Source organism: Aulonocara stuartgranti, assembly GCF_965226115.1.
Source record: "Aulonocara stuartgranti genome assembly, chromosome: 22".
Lineage (NCBI taxonomy): Eukaryota > Metazoa > Chordata > Actinopteri > Cichliformes > Cichlidae > Aulonocara > Aulonocara stuartgranti.
In genome coordinates, this window is record NC_138957.1 from 4,090,914 (window position 1) to 4,115,110 (window position 24,197).

The 24,197-nt window shown below is 39.6% G+C and overlaps 1 protein-coding gene across 5 annotated transcripts; it reads right to left on the reverse strand.

The window, feature by feature from the left end:
* Nucleotides 1–1,127: 1,127 nt before the first annotated feature.
* Nucleotides 1,128–23,172, reverse strand: atat1 (alpha tubulin acetyltransferase 1). 5 transcript variants are annotated; one of them, XM_082520682.1, is made up of 13 exons: nucleotides 22,503–23,172; nucleotides 21,525–21,585; nucleotides 16,578–16,669; nucleotides 16,269–16,326; nucleotides 16,037–16,150; nucleotides 15,749–15,850; nucleotides 14,241–14,286; nucleotides 11,347–11,392; nucleotides 7,496–7,570; nucleotides 6,538–6,751; nucleotides 4,685–4,770; nucleotides 3,431–3,512; nucleotides 2,543–2,774 (listed from the first exon to the last, which is right to left on the reverse strand). In XM_082520682.1, exons 1-13 carry the CDS (start codon nucleotides 22,592–22,594, stop codon nucleotides 2,670–2,672), a joined length of 1,173 nt encoding a protein of 390 aa, XP_082376808.1. In that variant the 5' UTR covers nucleotides 22,595–23,172; the 3' UTR covers nucleotides 2,543–2,669. The 5 variants fall into 5 exon arrangements, with proteins under 5 accessions (XP_082376806.1, XP_082376805.1, XP_082376804.1 ...); XM_082520680.1 differs by lacking the exon at nucleotides 3,431–3,512 and having other exon boundaries at nucleotides 1,128–2,774; nucleotides 22,503–23,167; XM_082520679.1 differs by lacking the exon at nucleotides 11,347–11,392 and having other exon boundaries at nucleotides 1,128–2,774; nucleotides 22,503–23,162.
* Between the last annotated feature and the right edge of the window lie 1,025 nt (nucleotides 23,173–24,197).

A 24,197-nucleotide genomic window follows, 5' to 3' on the forward strand; every position in this document is an offset into this window, starting at 1 on the left:
CTGGTGGTGTACTCTGCAAAGCATGTGCAGCCAGCAGAAGGCTTTTAGCTCAAACTTACACCTGTAAATGAAACGCTCTGGAGTTCAGTTGTTTTGCGATCACCGTGCTCACATCTGCATAAACGAACTGCACAAAGGGGGACATGAAGCAGGGTTCGATTTAAACAGAATAAACACTGTTGGTGTGAAAACACCCAGTCCAGCTTCTTCTGGGTGATCCAAGGTATCCAATGGAGGGTAATTATGGTGATCGTAATGACTATGAGATGCAGGTGAAATCTCTTGGGATTATTGTGTCCCAAAAGTCATATATCCGATTGTAGTTACCTGGGTTTATTCCTTGCAGCTGCAGTGGACGCCGCTGTTAAACAAATTGCTGACCAGAGAGACGCTGATCCATCGAGCAGAATAACTACATTCAGTTTACTTTTAGTGTTTACAGGTGCCAATTAATAAGTTTTTTTTTTATATTGTACAGCATAGAAAGGATGTTTCTGTGAATTCTGTGACATAAGGTCGTCAGTGCCAGTGAAATAGCAGCACTAATGTGAATCAATGCCAGAGGCCTCTTAGCTTTAATGATCTTCCTTAAGTAACAAGGTAAAAAATGGCCCTCTCCCTCTGGATTTTGAGGATGGTTCATCTAAAAAAGTACCTCAAACAAATCCAGGAATTCATGGGACCAGTGGGGAATTGTGTTTAAAAAGAAAACAGTCCTGTTAACATTCCCGCCTTGTCTTCCTCTGGCAGTTTCCACTGTGTACATTCCAGTAATTCTGTGTCTTCCATCTGCTGATACTGTATGAATGATCATACTGCGCCTCCACCCCGGGTTTGGAAGCATTGTTCAAACACAATGTATAATATGAATTCTAGCTTTTTCTCATTTGGCTTAATTTATTCAGAAAAGACTAAGTGACATATAAATCCCAGATTCTGCTTCTTTTAAGTAGGACCTCCAAAGCAGACTGACTCAACTAAAACAAAACAACAAAAAACAATCAAACAGAGAAGTTATAAGTTCAGTTAAACCCAGGTAACAGGTTTTGGCATTAGGGTTTAAGCCCATTCTGACTGTTGGAATACTAAAGTTCATGGAAGTGTAAAAATGACAAAATAAGGATATATCGTGGTGTATTTTGGCTTTATGGACCATTCTAACTAAAGTTTACATTACAGCAAAAATGTGTAAACTTTCTACCCAATTTGTTTTCAGTTCTGTCTGAAAAACCTAAAAATATATGTTTTGTCTCACAAACATTTCCATTATTTAATGAAACTCCGGTTAGTGGAAAGTTGCAGGAAGCTCTGTCCATGGGAGACTTCTTTAAGTCCAAAATAAATCAAAATGTTTTGCTTGATTTCTCCACAAATACACCGTTTCTGTTCTTTTTTAATTGTTTGATTTTTGAACAAATATTAAAAATGACTAATTGTCTATTTCTGTGCTTTGCACTTGTGGATGACCTGTACCATTAGCACCCAGAGCAGTCTACAGACTGTGTTTGCATGTTTAAGGATTTATTTTCTTACTTGCAAGATCTGAAAAACACCAACATGGGTTATGAGTTATCATTTTAAATACTGCCTGACACACATTACCCTGAGGGAATCTCATAAGTACACATGGTCTGATGTACTATCTACCCTGTCACCACATCTGAACCCGGTCAAACAGGGGAGAATTTGGATTGATGTGTTACACACTCAACTCCATAACCATCAAATCTTTTGGAAGACTGATACAGATCCATCTTTCCAGAGACTTGGAAAATCAATGCCAGGGTACATTGAAGCAAGTAACCTGTCTGTACATCATGTCGTTATGTTACAGTCTGTGGCTGCATGTAGCTGTTACACATGTGCAAAACAGAAATGGAAAATTAAGAGTAGGCTACTGTATCACTCTTTTTAAATATTTGCTAAAAAATGCAACAACCCAAATGTGATAAACTGAAAGTGTATCATGCTATTATCCCATCAACCAAGATCACGTTAGTAACCTTTGTCTTATGCAATGTTTCCCTGAATTTATACAACAAAATAAGTGAACCTAACAACGCTCAGTGCGAAGGCTACTAAGATGAAAAACCTACCTGAGTTAGCTGGACCTGTCTTGCCAGTAACACCACTGACTTAACGGGCCAATTATTCAATTAGCAAGGATGCAGCCAGTCTGACTTCAACGGAAAACTGCTCCACATTTAGTTCATCTTATCCAGTTGCAGTTGACTAGAAAAGATGAGCTAGTTGACAGCTGAAGAACTCGTTTGGGAAACCAACTAAGGCAGCCATTATAATAGCCTTTCTAAAACCAGAAAGACTGGAAGTGTATTTTTTCTGAACTGAACTTTGGCACTTAAACTTCACAAAGAAATTGTTGCATCGTGGGCTCTCAAACACTCAAAAGTCGGCTCAAACATGTCTGAAAGCCTTTTAGGCATCAACATTTTGATAATGTTTAAAGTCTGTAATCGTCACACATTCACCAGGGCCGGGTGCTCCTGTATTCCTGCTTCTGCTTCACCCACTGGGCAGTGTAGCAGTGCACCCCCACAGCCCATGACCTGTCTTCAACTCTGTCACTCTCCCACAACAGAGGTCTCTGGTTGCCTGCTGGAAGCTGTGAACTGTCCAGAACCTTCATCTCCTCTTCAGAACGACGGGATTCAGGATCTGCGCCCAGGTGTGTTTCTCTCCTGTCTAAAGAGGTAGTGCTGCTTATGCAGTCCTTCTTGGATGTAGAGAGAGGTGGAAGCAAGACAGGCCAGTTCCTGTGTGAACGGGGAGTTGGTAAAAAGGTAAAAGTAAGGGCAGATATGAAACTGAACATTGCTCTTATCCGATTTCTTCATATCTATGGTTGTGTGTGAGGGCTGCTGTCACTCTGCTACCCACATGATGATTATATGTCACACTGTCTCATCAGCTACTCTTGTTATTGTGTTATTTGAGGAAGACAACTTTAACACTGCACCCACAATGTGAAATATCTGTACAACTTTGCTCAAAGCTGCTAAAAGCTCTGGTCGCCTGCGCGTAGATTCTTATAGTCCATTAAGGAATTGAAGAGGCTCAGAAAGTCTTCAGATCTTTTTCCCTCATCATACTGATTATTGTGTTGCCAACAATAATCAGATGTAGCATTTAATCCATGTGTCACCATGAATTTAATATTACATCAATAAGCTAATAGGAAAGTCTGGAGATGTGGTTGCATATCTGGTGCATAAAACATGTTCTGAGCATTTTAGAGAAACGGTCCATCATAGTCATCCGTCTGCTGGGATGTAATTCCAATTGAGGCATTTTTGTAATTGTGACAACATTTTGAGGTGTTTCAACCCCACATCTGCACACTAAACCTCCTCATTTTCTTTTTTAATGCCTGCTAACCTCTAAAACAATTGGTGGATCAATGTGTGAATACCTGTTTTGTTGTGAGTGAATACTGTATCCCAATGTGTATGACTGATCCCCTACTGCTCTCAGACCTGAGGTGGCACATGGTGCTAACATGTGAGGAAAGGGAACAGATGAATAATAAAAAATAAAAATGAGAAATTGATGAAACACAGTTTTCCATAAAAAGAATATTTCTTATAATCTGCATTTTTGCTTTAGCAACAACATGACTGCGCTGACTTAACAACAGTGGCCCAATGCTCAGTGCTCTGAGAGCAAACATTCATAATAATGAAAGAAACATTTTACATGTAGACTGTCTAACACTTCAAAACCCAGTTGTGTGTTATGTCTGACAACCACAACTGGGTCAGTGTTTTAATCAGAGCTTAAGATCAATTTAAACCCAAGTGATATTCATGGACACAGTAACTGTGACGAACATGCTCCTCTGCAGTGTGGGGTGGTTCTCGTAAGAGCCAATTTGCTTTACTTAAAGAACCCAGTAACTTTCTTACAAGGATTACCTCTCAAGTGGATACATTCTAAGTGTTGACTACATGAACATAGTAACAACAGTGTACAAACCTGTGATCAAAGGAAACTGACTTCTCTGATGAATCTACTATATATGAAATACATTTCAGTTTCATTTTGCCCAAACAATAGAAAGGAATAAATAAAAGTCATTTAGTAATCAAGGTGTACGTCCAAACTTTGAAGCAGTCTTTTATCTGCCATAGTCTTCAATCAATATTTTGCAATGCTAAAAAAAGTTCAGCCCAGCGTATCATACTGGACATCGTGATCAGAGTGCATTGGATTAGAGTTTGTGGCTATCAGTCAGTGGCTGATGAGTTACGATTATCCTGTCACACAACCACATTTCCAGAGAGGTTGGCTAAATAAGAACAGAAACCAGTGATTTGCTAAATATTTACATTTTCTATTTATTGAAATAAAAAAATAAATAAAAAAATAAATAAAATAATAAAAAATTGGATAAAAAAAAATGTTGACAAAATTTTAAATGTAAAATGTAATACCTGCAACAAAAACACTGGGCCAGGTACAGATTTAACACTAAGCTAGATTATGCATTCGTTTAACAACATCAAAACATTTGGGATGCGTGAAAGTGTTATTGTTGTTATTGCGTTTATACTGTTTTCATATAAACATTGTATAGAATGTAGATTAAATTAATGTAATTTACATGAATTTACATCCAAGCATGATGTGGTTTTTAACTGCCATCAACACCTCTACAAAACCTCACCTGGAGAGCATCTGTGCAGCAGTCCAACAGCTCTGGTGTCCATGTGTCGACTGTACAAGTTGCATCTCGCAACTAGACCCTGTTGGCTACTGGAGAAGTAGCAAAAGCCAGCAAGGATGATGAGAAGAAAATCAAATAAGATGGAGAGCAAGGCAGAGAAAGGAGAGAAGACAGGCACATGTTTGGATGGAAGAAAGAAAAAAGAAAAAAGAAATGACATAATTACACAACTCAAAATATAACAAACTGAAAAAAATGCATGGTATACTGTTGAAATAAAACACACAAAAAAGAAGAATGGAAATAAGACTCGCAGCCTTAATTTACAATATCCTGTTTAAGTATCATTTCTGTGTGTGACAAAATGCAATTTCACAAGAGCAGTTTTGTGGCAGGTTGTTTAATGAGTTCTAAAAAAGTCAAGCAGATAAGACACGGCCATCAAGTTCCAGTCTGTCGTGCTGATAACAAGAAGGCCAAAAGGAGTTTGTTCTCTCCTCATTTGAGTTGAATAACTATTCTAGCAACAACAGACTCCCCATTCATAAGACAAAAACAGGCTATTTATTGAGCTAAGACACATCAGCCATTCCTTTGAAGGGAAGGAACAGGCTGGTCAATGAAAGCCTAGCTGAGATCTATTAAGGGAACTATTGATGACAGAAAGACGAGCCAGAATCAATCAGAGGGACAAAATAAATGGAGCACAATGGGTGACGAAAAAAGGGGAAAGAGAAGAGAAAGAAGGAGAGAATGAAAGGAGTCGGTCAGCAAAATAATTACAAATTACAGGAAAACTGGAGCCACTAATCACTACAGTGAGAGATCTGGACCTTGTTCTACTCAGAACAACAGTATCTGACTAGTTTTGCTGCTGGTCTTAGTGGCCACTTTAACCATGCATTCAAGAGTACACATACAATTTATATAACTTTACACAACTATTAGTGCTATTAACATACCACTTACACTTATTTATTATATTCATATTATATATATGACCCATTTATGTATAAAGCACCTATAACAGTGTTGTATCTACACAGAACCGACAAAAACAGACAAATGTGAATAAAACAACAGAACAACAGATTCACAGATAAAACAGCATTTATTAGCATTTTTGAGGCCATTTATTAAACTAGCCTAAAAAACTACCTACAGCAGATGAACAGCATCTGAAAGTTGGAACCTGAAAGAGGAATTTGGCCTTTTAATTGCACCATCTATGTAAACCTCATCAGAAATGGTCTCAGCCGCGACTAACCTAAAAACAGCTGGCCAAGCTGGAGGTGGCAGAGGTGAAGATGTTAAGATTTTCATTGGCAGAGACCAGAATGAACAGGATTAAATATTAGTATATCAGAGCGGATTGGAGAAAAGGTTAGAGAGGTTGAGACGATTTGGGCATGTTCAGAGGACGGACAGTGGACATACTGGACAAAGGATGTTGAAAATAGAGCCGCTAGGCAGGAGGAAAATAGGAAGACTTTAGAGGAAGTCTATGAATTTAGTCAAGGATGGCGTGCACAGGGTTCGTGTGACAGAAAAAGATGCTAGTGTTAGGATGACATAAAGGCGGTCCATGTAAACAACTGACTGTGGGAATGACAACGGTGTAATCCTGCTTCGTCTAAACCGGGCACCCTCTACACAGGTGGAACAACATTTGCAGATTGTCTGCTAAGTGTTTCTTCTCACAGATCCAGCTTTTCTTTGTTACTGAGGCTGAAACTGTGGGCAAATTTCATTTGCAGTAACTGACCTTGACATGATGTTAAGATGTGTAAAATATAGATTTCCATAATGCAGTTGCAGGTGAATTTTACAGAAAGAAGTGCGTTACTTCTTACCTGGTGCGTCTTGCTCTGCAGCGGTCGCTGAGAGGTGACTGTGGGCTCTGGTTCCTGTTGCAACCAGGGGAAGAAGTTGGAGTGACTCGAGGGGGTGCCCTGCTGGGGGAGCATCCCACGCTGAGGGATTTGGACCACTGGGAGGCCACCGAGCGCTGGGGGGAGTGGGGAGGAGCAAACGGCCAAGGAAGACTCTTCTGCTCCTGGCGAACAGCTAGACAGAAAAAAATATGTACATACTAATAGCACTAATTGAGAGCATCATATTTTATAGGCTCTGTGCTTGGTAAAAGCTCACCTTTAAACCCCCCCCCCCCCAAAAAAAAAACAAAACAAAACAAAAACAACAACAATTTTATAACATTTTTCAAACTTTGGAAAGCCATAAAAGAAGCCTTGCTCCTTGGCTACAAATATCAGCTTACAGAGATTCAAGGTTCTTGAATTTGCACTTTTAGCTGGTTCATCTTCTACCCATAGCCATCATTATGTGTAAGACTGGAGACTAACATTTATATTTTCAACTGATAATCATATCACAATGCAGTTCAAGCCATGGTAAGGAGTAACACAAAGTTACAAGGAAGTTAAGTAACAAAATGCATTACTTTTAGACAAGTAATGTGTAATACATTACTTTTTTGAGTGTCACCGCCAACATGCTATAACCTACAATTTACTCTGCATTTGCTGAGTTAGTGTATAAGATTTTTATTGGTATTACGTGTTCTGGTCTATAGAGGAAGATCAGCTCCAGTCCATTCTTCAGTGTTCAGACTTACCATAAAAGGATTTGTGGAAGCTTTTTTCCAGCACATTTTTGTTTATTTCCACAGTTTATATCAGTGTTACCGACAAGGGAAACAAGTGCTTTCTTATGACCGTGTACTTGGAATAGAGTCTTAATGTTTAATGTCAACACTTGGTTATGGCAAAGTGGCACTATGTGACTGTTTACCTTCTCTCTCCATTAAAGAGTAAGGCTTGATCTCTCCGTCTGGCTTTTTTGGGGGAACCTTTCTCAACTGGGCCGCTGCAGAGGAGAACAAACTCAGAGCAGAGGCAGAAGAGGAACACGAGTCGATCACCCCACCCGTCTCCTTACAGCACAGCCCCACATACTGTCCTTCATAAGCTCTGTATGGAAGACCAAAACTGTCTATATTATAAATAACACATTCATTTCATGAGTGCCAAGTTTCACTAGTAGTTAGTCATTATGAGAAGTGAAGACATGCTTCATCAAAAACCTGTCCATTATGTGTCCAACCATTCTTTCTTTATTCATACTGCACCCCCCCCCTCCAAACAGCTGGGCGCGACCCCCACTTTGGGAACCACAGCCTTACAGGTCCCTCTTCTGTAATATGCTGACATATATTACATGTATCCATGGCATACATAACACTTGTGCCAAGCGGTTTGCAGTTACATTTCTAAACAGGTGAACTTTAGACTGCAGTGCATATGCATGATACATCAGACAAATCTGATGCTGATTCTTATGACTGACTGGTCAGTGGGTGACTCTAAAAAATACCAAAAATGGAAAAGTGAGTTGGAATGTTAAAAGGTAGGAAAACTACCTTTTAATTTATGTAACTTTTTTTTAAATTAATATTACATAATAATTTAATGGCATTTTGATTTATTCATTTAGTCAGACAGTTGTGCTCCTCCATACATTTAAACAATGTTTCCTCTGAAAGAACTATTTCTACTTTATCTTACAAGATAGTGTTGTGTCTGTGAAAGGGAGGATCCACTGTCAAACAGAATTCATATATTGATGCTGACAAAACCAGCAGCTCAGACGAGTGAAATATTCTCTCCAAAAATCAATGCAGACTGTTCCTGACATGATTGTTTTGGACGTCAATAAATATATAAAATTTATATACAGTGGAACCCCGACTTACGAAATTAATTCGTTCCAGAGGGTCTTTCGTAAGTCAAAATTTTCGTCGAAGCACCTTTTTCCATCGCCTTTTGAGTGAGGCGATGCTGGCTGAAGACGAAGTTCTAGGTGGAGGCTGAAGAAAGCATACGTAGGCATGCATACATATGTACGTGTACATGTACATAACATTATGGAACTTAATTCTAAACTTTAAAATTAAAACTTACATTTACGTTAATTAATGCATGTACGTACACTGTGCAATGATAATTATTTAACATTTTTTTAAACTCGCTCATATTTATGCCTTATGCCGGCCCCATTATGAATCAACGATAGGCTACTTGCAAAAGAAAAGCACATGAAATAGCACACTGCAACAACAATACGTCTTTCACGTGGAACAGCGAAACGGATTTTGCAAACGGATTTTGTTACACGGGCATTTTGTCGTACTGCAGGCAAAAATATTGCCGTTAAGTGCCTTCGTAATTTGAATTTTTCGTTAAATGGGGTCTTCGTAAGCCGGGGTTCCACTGTATTTGATTCAGCCAGGCAAAGTCTTGTTTTTGTTCTGTTACCTGAGCAGTCTGAGTTAGCCAGAATCCAATATTTAAATTTTGTTTTTTTATTTGCAAGTCTGTTTTTAGCCTACTCATGCTGTTTTAACTATAAAGACAATTCTTTCAGGTACCTTTGGCACAAAAAGAGCACATCTCTGGTTGAAAGGATTGGTAGCCTCTGTATAAGACTCGTCATAATAACAACAAGACATTTTATACATTCACTTCTTTATAATCACTTTGTGCCCAATTTTTATGTAAATCACAACATGTTAGCTTTTGTATAATTTTCCAATGCTCGTCTAAACGGAGCGGCACGCGGTGGAAAAACATGGTTTCCTTGGATTCAGCTAATCCTGAAACCTATATTCACGTTTGTGTCAGTTTATTAATTCCTTTGAGTGTCCTATGCTGGGCATACAAATGCAGCTTAAGGAAGGTAATGTATTAGTGGTTCTGTGCTATCAACTTCTATGTCAAAGACTATTAATTAAATTTGGTAATTTGAGGCAGATGAGCGTCAACTATCAACAGGGGGCACAATACAAAACTATGTTACTACCATGAAGCTCAAAAAGGTCAAAAGTGTTTCTTAAAATGATTTTTGCTTGGCATCTCGTCCTGTTCTACACTATAAAGCCATCCTAATGATGTCAGAGGTAAACAAAATGCAGTATAAAGAGGCTACCAATCTTCCTAACCATGATCTTACTGCTCGCAGTCATTACAATAATGTAGTCATACAACACACTTTAGCTGTTTTTAACAAAGTGACACATTGGAGGTTCAGGAAACAAGCAGGTATCAAGTGGTCTGTGGAGTTTAGGAGTGGTATACAGGGTGTGGATTTCTCTCTGCAGTTCTCTGAAACCCAGGAATGTAGGTTCAATATATGACATGATACATCACACATGCCATATACTGTACCAATGTAGCAAGGAGATAAAGTAGGGGAAATAATGATTTAATCCCCTGTTGAATTTGTAAGTTTGCTCACTTACAAAAAAATGAACAGTCTCTAAATATTATAGAAATTTCACTTTAATGTAGAAAGGAATGATATCAAGCAAAAAAGCACAGCTGCCCACAGAATCAGTTTCTTCCATTCAAACTTCTCCACCACCAGCAACACCAAAGAGCTGTCAAAGGATGTCAGGGACAAGACCGTAGACCTGCACAAGGTTGGAATGGTAGATCATAATCAAGAGGTTTGGTGAGAAGGTGACAGCTGTTGGTATGAGCTCAGTCATACCAACATCAATCTCAGTCTGCTCCCATTTTGGAACTCCATGCAGGATGACTGTAAGCTAATAAAGTCCAAAACTCCACAGCAGGCGCTTGTTAATGATCTGAAAGCAGTTTGGAGCACAGTCACCAAAAACACAATTAGTAAAACACTACGCCCTAATGGACTGAACTCTTGCTGCACCCGCAAGAGCGCCTGCCACAAGAAGGCGCACATACAGGTCTGTCTTAAGTTTGCCAGTGAACATCTAAATGACTCAGAGAAGGCTTGAGATAAAGTACTATCATCAGGAGCCAAAGCTGATTTCTCCGGCATTAACTCGACCCGCCATGCTTGAAGAAAGAGAAATGCTGAATATGACTTAAAGAACACCATCCCCACAGTCAAGCATGGAAGAGAAAATATTATGTTTTTCTGCAATGGAACAATTTTACCACATACTGTAAAATCTAGGACAAAAAGACCTTCTCCCAGACAGAACACTAATACTGTCATTGTCGCTTCTGTCATTGTCACTGTCAAGTCATTGTCTCAGCATGCTAATGAAACAAAACATAAGTTCCCCTGTTCCAAGAAGAAGTAGAGCACATTCAGATAATGCCTAGTGAAACTCCAGACTTCGGTTTTATAGAAAATCTGTGGAAGGAGCTGTCAAGTGGCAGCAAAAAACTTTCTGTAAAGAGGAGTGGGCCAAAATGTGTGCAAACCTGGTGACCAACTACAAGAAATGCCTTACCGCTGTGCTCGCAAACAAGGGATTCTCCACCAAGTAATAAATCAAGTTTAGCTTGGGAATCCAATACTTTTTTCACTCAATGGCCTAAAAATTAATTTTCTCTTGTGTAATTTTTCTGTATTTTTGGTTGATCTTCAGTCTCTCCGTCAAAGTGAATCTACCATTAAGACTGTTCATTTCTTTGTAAATGAGCAAACCTAAAAGTTCATTAGGGGATTAAATGATTATTTTCCTCACTGTATTTACACTGATGGGAAAGCTAACCTGAAACGTAAGCACTGACGTGTGAAGTTATACTAATTATGGGACAGAGGAATGGGACCAAGATGTATGAGGGAAAAAAAAAAGAAAGAACAGTCCTTACAAAAAGCTGTACACCCTCTGATCCCTCAGAGGAGAAGAGGTTGACCCTGGGAGAGTTTGATGAAACAAAATATTTTGGAACTGGAATGAAAGCACTGCAGCACTCTTTTTGGGTTGAGTGCCACGTTTAAACTTGCATATCTAAAGGTTCTTATATACTCATTGTAAAAGGAAAGCTGACAGCCAAGCAATTCTATATCAGTGGAGAACCAATTCCAACAGTCTTAGAGAAGCCCATAAAGAGCCTGGGACGGTGGTATAATGCAGACCTCAATGATACGTGGCAACTAGAACAACTAAGGCAGAACTTGGCTGATGACCTCAAGCGGATTAACAACACTGCACTCCCAGGGAAAATGAAGCTCTGGTGCTTCCAGTTTGGGTTATTACCCAGAATACTGTGGCCGCTGACAATGTACGAGGTCTCACTCAATCATGCCAATCGACTAGAGAGGCTAGTGAGCTCCTACGTTAAGAAGTGGCTTGGACTTCCCAAATGCCTCAGCAGCATTGGACTCTACAGCGACGGGATACTGTCATTGCCTATCCCTAGCCTGGGTGAGGAGGCTTGAGATCTCACTGGGTGAATTGGGAGAGTGTGGAAAAGAGGAAACTCTTATGGAGTGAAATCTGGGGCATGGAGTCTAATAGACTAAGTTTCATCATCCGAGCGACATATGATGTGCTACCTTCCCCAATAAATCTGCAGCTGTGGTTTGGAAAGGACCCATCCTGCCCCCTTTGTACAGTCCCAGCAACACTCAAGCACATCTTGGTTGGTCTAGCCTTAATCAGGGCTGATAAATATGGAGACACAACCAGGTCCTCAGGTGTCTAGCAGAGAAAGTTGTGTGCAAAAGAAAATCCATCAAAGCTCAACCTTTCACGAACCAAGAGGAGCGTCAGTTTTCATCAACATTTGTCCGGGAAGGAGACAAGCTGAGGACAAGCCCCTCAACCCCAGACCTGGGCCCGCTGAAGGTTGCTAGGGATTGGCAGATGCAAGTGGACTTGGATCAGAGGCTAATTTTTCCCACAGAGATCGTAACAACAACTTTGCCACCAGACCTCGTCCTTTAGTCTAACCCCCCAAAACTTGCGTACGTCACTGAGCTGACGGTACCATGGGAGGAAGCAATTGAGGAAGTGTTTGAGCGTAAGAAGCTGCGGTATGCCAACTTGGCAGCTGAGGCAGAGGACAGAGGCTGGAAGATCAAGGTGCGCCCGGTGGAAGTGGGGTGCAGGGTCTTTGTTGCCAGCACAACAGCAAAGCTGCTTAGAGAGATTAGGATCAGAGGACAGGCGCAACGGCAGGCTATAAGAGAACTAGCTAACACTGCTGAGAGGACCAGTCACTGGCTATGGCTAAAAAGGGCTGACATCACTTGGGCCGCTAAGGCAGTCAGCTAACCGCGAGAGAAAAGAAATATTCCGCTCTTCTCCCCTCTACTCTTCTTCCCTTTTCTGGGAGACAGTGGGGAGGTAGAGCGTACAGCCCGATCCGGCGGGGAGGTGTGGGAAGCCAGATCAGGCGCCCCCTTCTGGCTCTCCTCTCTCCTATCTTGTCCCTTTTGTCTCTATCACCTTTTCTATCCCTTTGAAGATGTTAGGCTCCATAAATGCTGAAGAGGTAAGTATTATTTCTCAGTTGCAGTGAATAGATAAAAAATAAACTGTAGGAAACTAAACAGAAGAAAGAAGAAGAGAAATAACAAGTTAACATAAACCAGTGACACACTCCAGAGCCTGATCAACCCTGGCAGGGCCTCCTTGGATGAGGGTGTCTAGTGATAATGGCCGAAACACCCGATGAATCAAAGGTCCACTACTGACGATGTGTACCAAATTTTAAAATGATAAACTAGATCAGATCTCTAATCCCTAAACCTAACCAAGGAAAGAAAATGGCAGATTAGCCTGGGTAAAAGACCGAAAGTTGAGGCACACAACGATGCGTGCTGCTGGCAAAGTTTCTGGGCCGCCTTTCCTCATAACAGCCATCCCTCAAGAGTCTCTCCATCTAAAGCAATGCATTATCAGGGACTGTAACATCTAGTCCTTTTTACTGAATCATTGATGCATGCTCAATCATCCAGGTAAGGAAATCCCCAGAAGCTGATTATGTTCATCTGTATGTAGCATTTCCATAGGAGAAATGTTTCATTACTCATCCAAGTGACTTCTTCAACCGCAGCTGATTGGGGAAACCTGCAGTCAGTGGTGCTAGTTTCAGTCATTATGCAAATGCTGTTTAAGGTTGGAGAAACCTGCAGTCAGGTGAGATTGATGAAGACACTTGGATGAGCGACGAAATGATTCCCCCACTGGAAACGCTTATATAGTGCGTTTCTATTCTACCTGAGCACCCAAAGCACTCTATGCAGCTTCTCTTGTTCATCTGGTCACACAAGCACATATTCATACATCAATCGATGAATCACAAAACAAGTTGGGGTTAGTATCTTGTCTAAGAATATTTGGCACACAGAGTGGGGCAGTCAGGGATTGAACCACCAACCTTCCAATTAGTAGATGACCTGCTCTACCCACTGAATCTACTGCAGGTGGCTTTTTTTCTTCCACAAAGACACATGTGACAAAACTTTGTGTGTTTACTTTGTGTCTAAGCACCTGTTTACTTTAAAACTACTAGATGTAGTGTGTTAAGTATTATATAACTGAACTCATACTGTTCTTATACTGAACCACCAGTGTTGATTAACATATCCAGAAATATCAAGAATGCTAAGAAAACACAGGCTTCACCAGTAAGAATTTCATTTTTGGAGCTGCTTGTTGGAAGACACCTTATAACTTATGTTAACACAAAGCAGATATAATTTAATAATCGCTTGCAGAACCACAGCAATGGGATCAAAGTGGCAAAAAAGTTACCTGCTCTGTTGAGGAAGAAGCCTTCAAAAACCACAAAGTTATTGACCTGGACAGAATAATAAGAAAACAGATCACTAAAATTTCTTATGAAGTTAACTAGGTAAGTAGATAACCATCTGTGTCCTGACAGCCCCTGCATTTCCAGTCTTAGTGGTGTGTCCACCAATAACATCCCTACACTGTAACCTATGATGTAACCTGATATGCAACTCCTGAGAAAAGTAATTGCAGGTCAGGTTGACACAATTGGCAACAATTTTGAATGGGTTGGTCAGCACTGTCAATTCCTCCTGTGCATTTCCAGCTACTTTTTCAACGCAGTTTTATAATTTATCAGTAAGAGAATAACAATCACAGTCTCAGTGTAAGGAATAATAATGATAGCATCAATATAAGGACTCACAAATGTCAGAAAATTCCTGGTGAGAGATGAAACTACCTGAATGAGGGAATGCACAAAAAAGTGGAAAAACTAGAGGGACAAATAGGTTTGCCCCCAAAAAACTGATCACATCAACAAGCAAGAAGCTAGGAAGGAATTTCTTTTCTGTCTGTTGGCTGCATATGAAACTTTGGGAGATGACCCAATGATACTATACCAGCAAAAATGCGGGCAGCAATGTCCGCCACTTACAGTTACGTTATGGTCTCTAAAAGGTCTAAATCAGACCTTTGTAATTTCCTCATTTGAACTTACAACTCATCTCATACGTAGTCTTTTGGGATCCAAGTGTGTAACTAGTGTTGTCTAGCTTATATTCTGTATACATCTTTTAGGTCCATCTCACTGTGTTCCTTCTGATGTCAGTGCATGCACAGGTGTCACCACTTTTCAAATCAGGGATTTCCTGATTTTTTTTAATGTTTAGGAAGATTGAGAGTAGTAATTAGTTGATAATGTCAATTTCTATGAATGGAATCCAGTATAGAAACTCTTGTTTGATCTTTGGCATGAAACGGCAAAACTAAATTTCATTAAAAACACATGAAAAGCAGGCTGATAACTCCCCCTTTGTCAGATGAGTTACATGTATATTTTTACTGGAACCCTACTGTTTAAATTCAAGTAATGCAAATACTGTAAGGTGATATAATTTTGACTAATTTGAATTGTACATTGGATGTTTTTGTCTTGTGCTGGCACTGTTTTTCTTATTTTGGACCCTTCTCTTCTCAGTCAGTTTCTTATCTAAATTTACCTTGTCCTAAGATGTAAAGCTATTAACTGATTATATTATATAAACAGGGGGTACCCTGTCTTCCCAGAAATTCCACTACAGATAAACTTGTAAACAACCATTTATTTTACAATAGAGAAGTAGCAGTATTAAAAATAGCCAAAATTGAAGAGAAAGAGGAGGGAGCAAGATTAGCCTAATTATAGCCATGATAACAAGCGAAGCCCCACTAAAAGTCAAATGAAAAACTACAGGGTTTTCTTTTGCTCTCCAGAGGTAATAAAGATTTGCTTTAAAAAGTGTAATGACTGTGTGAAGTGCAGCCCGTACCTGAGGAACACTCTGCGTGAGGCAGTAATGCTTTGCCAGGAAAGACAGGAATTTAGGTGAAGGCCTGTCATAAGCCATCAGCACTGGCTCTAAATTCTTGTGCTACAGGTGGGAGATGGAGAAAGACAGAGAAACAAAAACATGCAATTACCAATAAACACACACAGCAATGACCTGCAATACTAATGTCATCATTTTAGGTACCACTATCACATCATTCCAGTTTTTAGCTCTTTTTGTGAAAGGTCTGTTTCAGATGATTTCAGGGATTCCTAAAGTATTCTCTACCTGTAGCATGAAGTTAAATAGCTCAAGCCCATAGCCATTTCGCTGCAGGTTCTCTGCTATGTAAAAATCCAAAACACAGAGTGGTTCTGCCTCTACGTGCACACCCTGCCGGTCCTGTGGAGGAAATATAGCAAGCATACCTGAAAAGCCTTTCAGAAAGTCAAATACAGATCACAGCAAGGCCGAAAGGAAAGAAGTTAAAAGGAAATTAAAAAAAATATAAGTGACTCACCAGCAAAAATAACTTCTTGTAGCCAACCTTCAGAAATCCCACAACCACACCACGTCCCCTGCAGTTAGGAGACAGGAATAGGGGTTAGTTTGACTTGGCAATGAGTAATACAAATATCTACTGAGGTGAGCTCCTGTGATATACATTAAAAACAGTGTCTTTTATGTCTCAATGCTACAGTACATGATTTGTCATTTCAACATGACTCATCTGACCAGGTCCCGCTGGAAAACACCAACTCAGTCAATCCAGAGAGAAACAGAGAAGCTGAATAATAAGTGAAAGCTGAGGAAGGGATATGAGATGTACCCGCTGCTCTCTCCATTCTTAAGAAGATAGAGCTGATGCTTCTGGGTCTGCAGCTTGGAAGCACTTGTTATAGGTGCTGTGAGCTGTTGGGCCTGAGGGAAAAGAGAATGGGAATCTTAAAAATAGAAACAGATGTCGTTGGATTTTGTCAGTTGAGCTGACACCATTCTTTGCAGACATCAATGTCAAAGTTCAAGTTGAAAGCTATACATACACACTACCAGTCAAACATTTTGACACACCTATTCATTTAACCAGGCTCGGAGGGGGGGGGGGCATCTGCCTTGACCGGTAGGATTCAGGGTCACCTGATCCATCCACCTGAACTTTAGGAAAAAGGGGCCTGAAAACTGAAGGTTCTGCCTAACAGTCTACTTTTAAATACTATTAGAACCACAGGTAATCCTGTAAGTCAGACAGCGAAGTGCTCTAATTGGGTTATATGGTACTATAAAGTCATTAAGATAAGATGGGGTCTGATTATCTTGTATGTGAGGAGGAGGAGGAGGATTTTGAATTCAATTAATTTATGTATTTATTGGAACTTTTTCAGCGTCACTCCAAGATAGGACATTTCTGATTTCAGAGATATTGCACAAATCGAAGAAAGCAGTCCTACACATTTGTTTAATATGTGGATTGAAGGACATATCCAGGTCAAAAATGACTCACAGTGTTACTGGAGGCCAAAGTAATGCCATCGAGAATAAGTATCTGGTTAGATACCATATTTCTAGGAATTTTAGGGCCAAATACAATAACTTCAGATTTATCTGAATATAGAAGCAAAAAGTTAGAGGTCATCCAGGTCTTTATGTCTTTAAGACATTCCTGCAGTTTAACTCATTGGTGTGTGTTATCTGGCTTCATGGACAGATAGAGCTGGGTGTCATCTGCATAGCAGTGTAAATGTATGCTATGTCTTCTAATGATGCTGCCTAAGGGAAGCATGTATAATGTAAACAGAATTGGTCCTAGCACTGAACCCTGTGGAACTCCATAATTAACCTCAGTGTGTGAAGAGGACTCTCCATTTACATGCACAAACTGGAGTCTATTAGATAGATATGATACAAACCACTGCAGTGCAGTACCTGTAATACCTACAGCATGTTCTAATCGCTCTAATAGGATATTATGGTCAACAGTATCGAACGCTGCACTGAGGTCTAGCAGGACAAGCACAGAGATGAGTCCACTGTCAGAGGCCATAAGAAGGTCATTTGTAACCTTCACTAAAGCTGTTTCTGTGCTGTGGTACATAGCCGATTATTAGAGATAGGTTGATCATATTTAAGATTAAAGCATTAATTAATGGCAGGACTTCTTTGAGCAGTCTTGTAGGAATGGGGTCTAAAAGACACGTTGATGGTTCGGCAGAGGCATTTACTGAAGTTAGCTCATAAAGATCGATTGGAGAAAAAGAGTCTAAATAAATATCAGTGGTACTGAAAGTAGCTGTAGATAATGCTACAGCTGTGAGATGATTATGAGCATTTTTTTCTCTAGTGGTTAAAACTGTATTTGTGAAGAAATTCATCAAGTCATTAATAGTTAACATTAAAGGGATGGTTGGCTCAACGGTGCTCTGACTTTTTGTCAGCCTGGCTACAGTGCAGTAAAGAAACCTGGGGTTGTTCTTATTTTCTTCTATGTGTTTGTCTAGTCTCGTCTAACTCTAACCCTCAAAGAGTTTCCCAGTCTTGTTCTCTAAAACCTAAAGAATTATGGATTTCATCAACTGGTCCTGTAATGGAATTGACACTCTGCTAGGCTTGGGAGAGCCCGATTGTCCTGCGGAGACGTTTGCTGCCGGATACTCGATGGTCAGTTGCGTCGTGTGTCTGGCGACACTCTCGATGGAGGACAATGAACAACATCTACCAATTTGAAACCATGATAACAGAGTTCGGGCTGATTGGAGCTGGCTTGGACCTGGTTTATCGAAGAACAGGAAGCGGCTACAGCTGTTCAAGATCCCATAAGGCTGGCCGACATGATAGCTGATTGGCTGCGAGTACTCAGACTGTGTTTTGAACGCAATATGGATAAGATCTTGGAGAAGAACAACGGGAATTGAGAGAACTGGTGACCAGTGATGGACATTAGACCAACTGTAAAAATTGGATGCAGTTGTTCGCACTAAACCCAAACATTCACGATCTTCACTCATGCGGCTCCCCTGGCGCCAGCTGAAGGCCTGCCAAGGTTGAAGCTGACTGGAACAACAAATTCTTCCCATGATAACAGGATTGTTGTCAGAACTCTTTGCCCCTCCTTCAAGGCCACCTGGGTCCACTGGAGACTGTTGACTGATGCTTAACCGGGCGTGGTGACATGCACGAAACATGTACACTGATACGCCCTCACTATCACCCTCCCTACCCCGGATCCAACGCATCCTCCCAGCCGATGTGGACACCGGATCAGCTGGAGGCGTAATCGAAGATTGCAGCGGTCCCAGATCAGCTGTACACACTGGAATACTCTCCCATGTTGCTTGTCTGTGTTTTATTGTGCTATGGTGTGTTGATATCTGTGCATTCCTGTATTATCCTTTTGTTTTACACCTAGCCTGACCTGTCTCCCCAATGTGATGTTTGTATTGTATGTACGGTTGGCAAGGTCTGTCATCTCGGTTGTGGGCAACTGCAACTGACAAATAAAGGCTATCTCATCATCATCTCATCTCATCTACAGTGATGAAATTTACTCCCCACTACTGTGTAATCATTATTGTCAATTATTATTATTATTATTATTATTATTATTATTATTATTATTATTATTATTATTATTATTATTATCATCATCATCATCATCATCATCATCATCATCATCATCAGTAATTGTTATTAGGAAAACATCAGACAAGAGAGGCTTTTTGGGAAACACTGTTAAATGTTCAGTTTCTATGCCATGTGTTAAAACAAGATCTAGAGTGTGATTAAAGTGTTGGGTGGGTTCTTTCACATTTTGAAAGAAGCCAGTTGAGTCCAATAACAGATTAAATGTCAAGGCTTTCCTTTGGATGTTAAAATCACCTGCAATAATCATTTTATCCGAGAGGAGTACTAAATCGGATAAAAAGTCTGCGAAATCAGACAGAAACTCCGTGTAAGGCCCAGGAGGACAATGGTTTATAACAAATAAGACTGTTTTTTGAGTTGTCCAGCTAGGGTGGACAAGGCTAAGCATCCGGCTTTCAAATCAATTAAATCTTGGTCTTTGGTTGATTAATGGTGTGGAAGTTTGCTGTGGCCTCTGCTTCAAGAATGCTGATAGTTAGTATGACTCAGTGTTGATTCATTTAAACTAAATGTCCACAGACAACATCAAAACAAAAAGAAGGAAACAGAAAATTGCGCAAAAACAAAAACAAAAAAACCCCCAAAAACATAAAATCATCTTTGAAGATCTGTGAAAATCACAAAATCAATTTCAGGAACATACCTATTATGTAATAATACATAAAGTCTTGGAATAACATTCACATTTTTATAACTCCCCAAATTTTGCATTAGAGAACAATTTCAACTAATTTAAAGAGAAAATTTCTGTCATACCATTCCAGTGGTGGATGCTTAGATTTAAATTACATGTCAGCATACCAGCAAGCCAACCCTCTAAGCCAAATACTGAAGCTTCACACTTCTTTGTATGCTTTCCCCCCTATTGTATCATGTCAAAATGAGCAGATCTGCTTCTAAAGATGCTCATATCTGACACAGACACTGCCTCTTACCCCCATTTGCTCTACAAACCTTCTGTTTTGGCAGCCAGTCAGATGGAAGCTGTCCTAAAGGGACTGTTGGCCTTAACAAAAAACAAAGTACAGGAGCTAAACAAAGGATGAACTATGAACTGAGTGGCCATAATGGAGATTATTGTGAAAAGTGAATCAAAGCAGCAAAGCGAAACTACTTTAGTGGGTAAAAGAATGAAACTATCTAGTTAGACATTACCATATTTATTCCCTTTTAAGAGTCACATAAGACAAGAGAGAGTGCATAAAAAAAGACCACTGACAGCAGACACAATGTGAGTTGGGTGTCAACTAAGTATGCAAATGAGGCATTCGGATTCCAATTCCTGCTGCTACTCATCCTTAGTAAACAAAATATGTACAATGGACAATGCACAGCTATAACAGATGGAAGAATGATCAGGCCTTACAGTGTATGCGAATGATGGGTGCTTTCAACAAAATAATACTTTCAGTCATCCAGCAAAATTCATACTGGACTTGCTTTAAAACACTTAAGTAAAATGATGATATTGTGACCAAAACTGCATAATTACAATTCCATTAAATATATGAGGGCGTGAACTGGGTTATTGTTCTTGATTGGAAATGGGAGCTTCTCTAATCCATCTGCTTGCACTTACCTGAATCTGATCTGAAATATAGAGTCAATAACACACAGACTGGCTGAAACAAACATTACAGCAGAATGCTTTTTCTGTATTAATACACTCATTATCTGCTATTGAGTGACATAAGTGAATTTAGTGTTTCAGTTAACAGTCACATAAGATTATTTCATGTCCCAACTGAACTGGAAAACACAGCTCAAGAAATACTGAAGGTAACATAAATAGCAATATTTCGATGTCACCAATCAACTATGCATTGTGATTTTGACTGGACATGTCAGGCGATACACTGCGATGTTACTTCAGTAGACAGTGTACACACAAACATAAAAGTTTGACTTGTGGGTTGACTTGTTTAGAAGATGATAGTGTAAAGAAATTCATAAAGAGCTGACATTAGCTTGTTCTAAAAATAAAAAAAGGAAAGCAGCTGTTCAGAGCAGTCTGAATCCTGAGCTTTTGACTAAAAGGAAAATAGTAACATACATATGGCAGATAATAAAAATAGCAGAATATTCCCTTTTGACATGTGTCTTTACACAGAAAAGTAAGCGGACTACACAGACTCACCTTTGCTGAGGCCCTCCCAAGTTCATCAATAACTGTGGCTATGTGAGCTTGAAGATCTGGCCTGCAAAGAAATCGCAGAGCAGAATATTATTAGATAAGAGGCTCATTTTCACTTTTTATATTCCAGACACTCTACCTCTTTCTCACAGTACATCTAAATGCAGGATACCAGATGGCCCACAGGCATGATAAAAGTCTGTTTCCCTGCCTAAACAGGCCACTTCTGTTCATTCATGTTTACTTTTTCTAAAAAAAAGGGGGCAGTGTCCCTGACTCCTTGCTTTTTCACATAGGGCCAGATAGATCAGCCCAAGAGGTCACAGATTTGTCATTTATGTTCTATTTGCATTATACATGGTTCTGCTTACAGTTGAGGTCAGATGTTTACATACATCCATTATAGGCATGTCATGATGTAGAATGTGACTTGTAGTCTGAAGACATCTGACTTGTCAAAAAGAGCAGTCATTAAGACCAGTCACATCCTGGCAAGCTTAAGCCTTAGTGCACCTTGTGTGGGGCACACTGCTGAACAACTAAGCAATTTCCTGTCATCTGACGGTGATAGTTTCCCAAATACTTGTACTTATGTGCAATTGTTTGACTTGGTGATCTCAGAATCTGCAGTTGTTTAGACATGGCTCCAACAGATCTTCCCAACTTGTGTAAATCTACAATTCTTTCTTCTTTACTGAGATCCCTGGGGTCCAATGAGTGCTGTCAATCAAATCTTTCTTATGGAGGAAAAGTGGGACTCAATTATGATCACCAATGAAAAGTCAATAAGCCTTGGCCGTGTAAACTTAAAAAGATATTGTAGCACCACATTAGAATATTTAAGTAAGTTTAAGTACATATTTGAGCCTGTATGTATATTTTTGGTATTGTGCTATGTAAGCCTGAATTGAAAACCTGAACTGAACCGAGTGTCTGACTGTAAAATACTATCAAAAGGATTCGAAAACCTTTGAAACTTGCCTTCCTGCAGATTTGCGGCCTGCAACCAAGGTCTGGTCCAAGACAGAGATCCTCTCGGAGAATAATTGGTTTATGTCAAAAGGAAACTCCATAGTAAAAACTGGCAAGGCAGCTATGATGTTATCAAACTGGCTAAAGCTAGCTAACGGTGCACGGCCACTCTCCTACTGTCTAACGAAGATAGCTTGTTAGTGCAAAGGCATCAGAGCTCACTGATAATAGCCCCAGAACAACGCTTCGAAATTGCACTCACAGAATTTGAGAGATACTACATATTGCTCTAATAGTTTCAAATACAAACACTTGCTATATACATGATGACTGCAGCTCTATTGTGTCTGTATGACTACGGCTCAGTCACTCCCTGGCAACATGAACCGTAATATCTGTAAAAGACGTTGTTGTCAATCTGATGTACACACACTGAGCTCATTTAAGCCGAAAAAACGTGTTTGAAGATTCCCAAGAAAAGGTGAAAGAAAGGGTGAAGACAAATTGCGTGATAATCACATTACATGTAAGCTTTTTATCGTTATTAAAATTGTGGGGGAGTAGTTTCTCTCAGGTTTACGGTAAATTGACGAGGCAGAAAGAGGTTAAAGTCATTTGATAGCCTGATTTATTTTACAGATAGTACCTGCAAAAAATCTGTACGACTGATGAAAAATAATATACAGAATCACTTTATAATGAAAAATAATATATTTACAATTCCTATTAATTGGTTTATCAATCTAACTTTTGCGTTTGCAGCATATTATCAGTCTCAAATATGTAATGGCAACTGATTCTACAGAGGGAGACAAAACTGTAATATAACAACATATTGTAATGTAATATTTTAATGACTTTAAAAAACCCCACATATGTATTTATTATGGATTTTCTATAATCAATCAAAATTACACACAGGTTCAGATATACACATACTCATGGTAGTGTTTGCATACCCTCGTTTTTGCTGCCTTATCTGTGGCAGCTGTGTTGCTTTCAGACTGTATTATATGTTAACTATTAGATTAATATTATATTTTTTATCTTCCTTTGTAAAACTAGCTCCTTTGTTGCCTGTAGATTTATTCTTATTAATGCTTGGTCAGCTCTTGCTAAAGGTGCCCATTTCATACGAATGGGTTTGTACCTACATTATGAAATCCTTACTGACTTAATAAGCTGATGACCACAGTGGTTATTTTGACTGGAATAAGTGAAATCAGATTATACCCTGGATCTGTTGAAGTTGCTTTGAAACTGACTTAGGTAAAACTCTTTGTTAGTCTGTTAAGATCTAGTTGTCAAAACCTAGACATGTATTTAAATAGTGCAACAAATAAATAATTAACCAGCCACTCTTTTACCTTGATGGAAAGCATCATGAGGTCAAGAACAAGGCCCATAGGAGGCATAGCTAGAGATGGACAAGGTGGCGGTGTTAAGATTTCCATTGGGAGTGTCCAGGAGGGACAGGATATAAATAGAAGTATATAAGAAGGAAATGCTACATGGTTTCAGAGAAGAACACATAAAACCTGCACTTCAACAGTATTATAGTGGTTATTACATTAATAGCGTCTTAATTGGGACTGCTATTTTTTGAGCCACTAATTTATGTTTCTCTTAGCAGAATATTAGGAATGGAATTCTCAAATGATGGATGAGCAGCATGATTTAGTGCAGGCGCAGCAATGTCGTCCT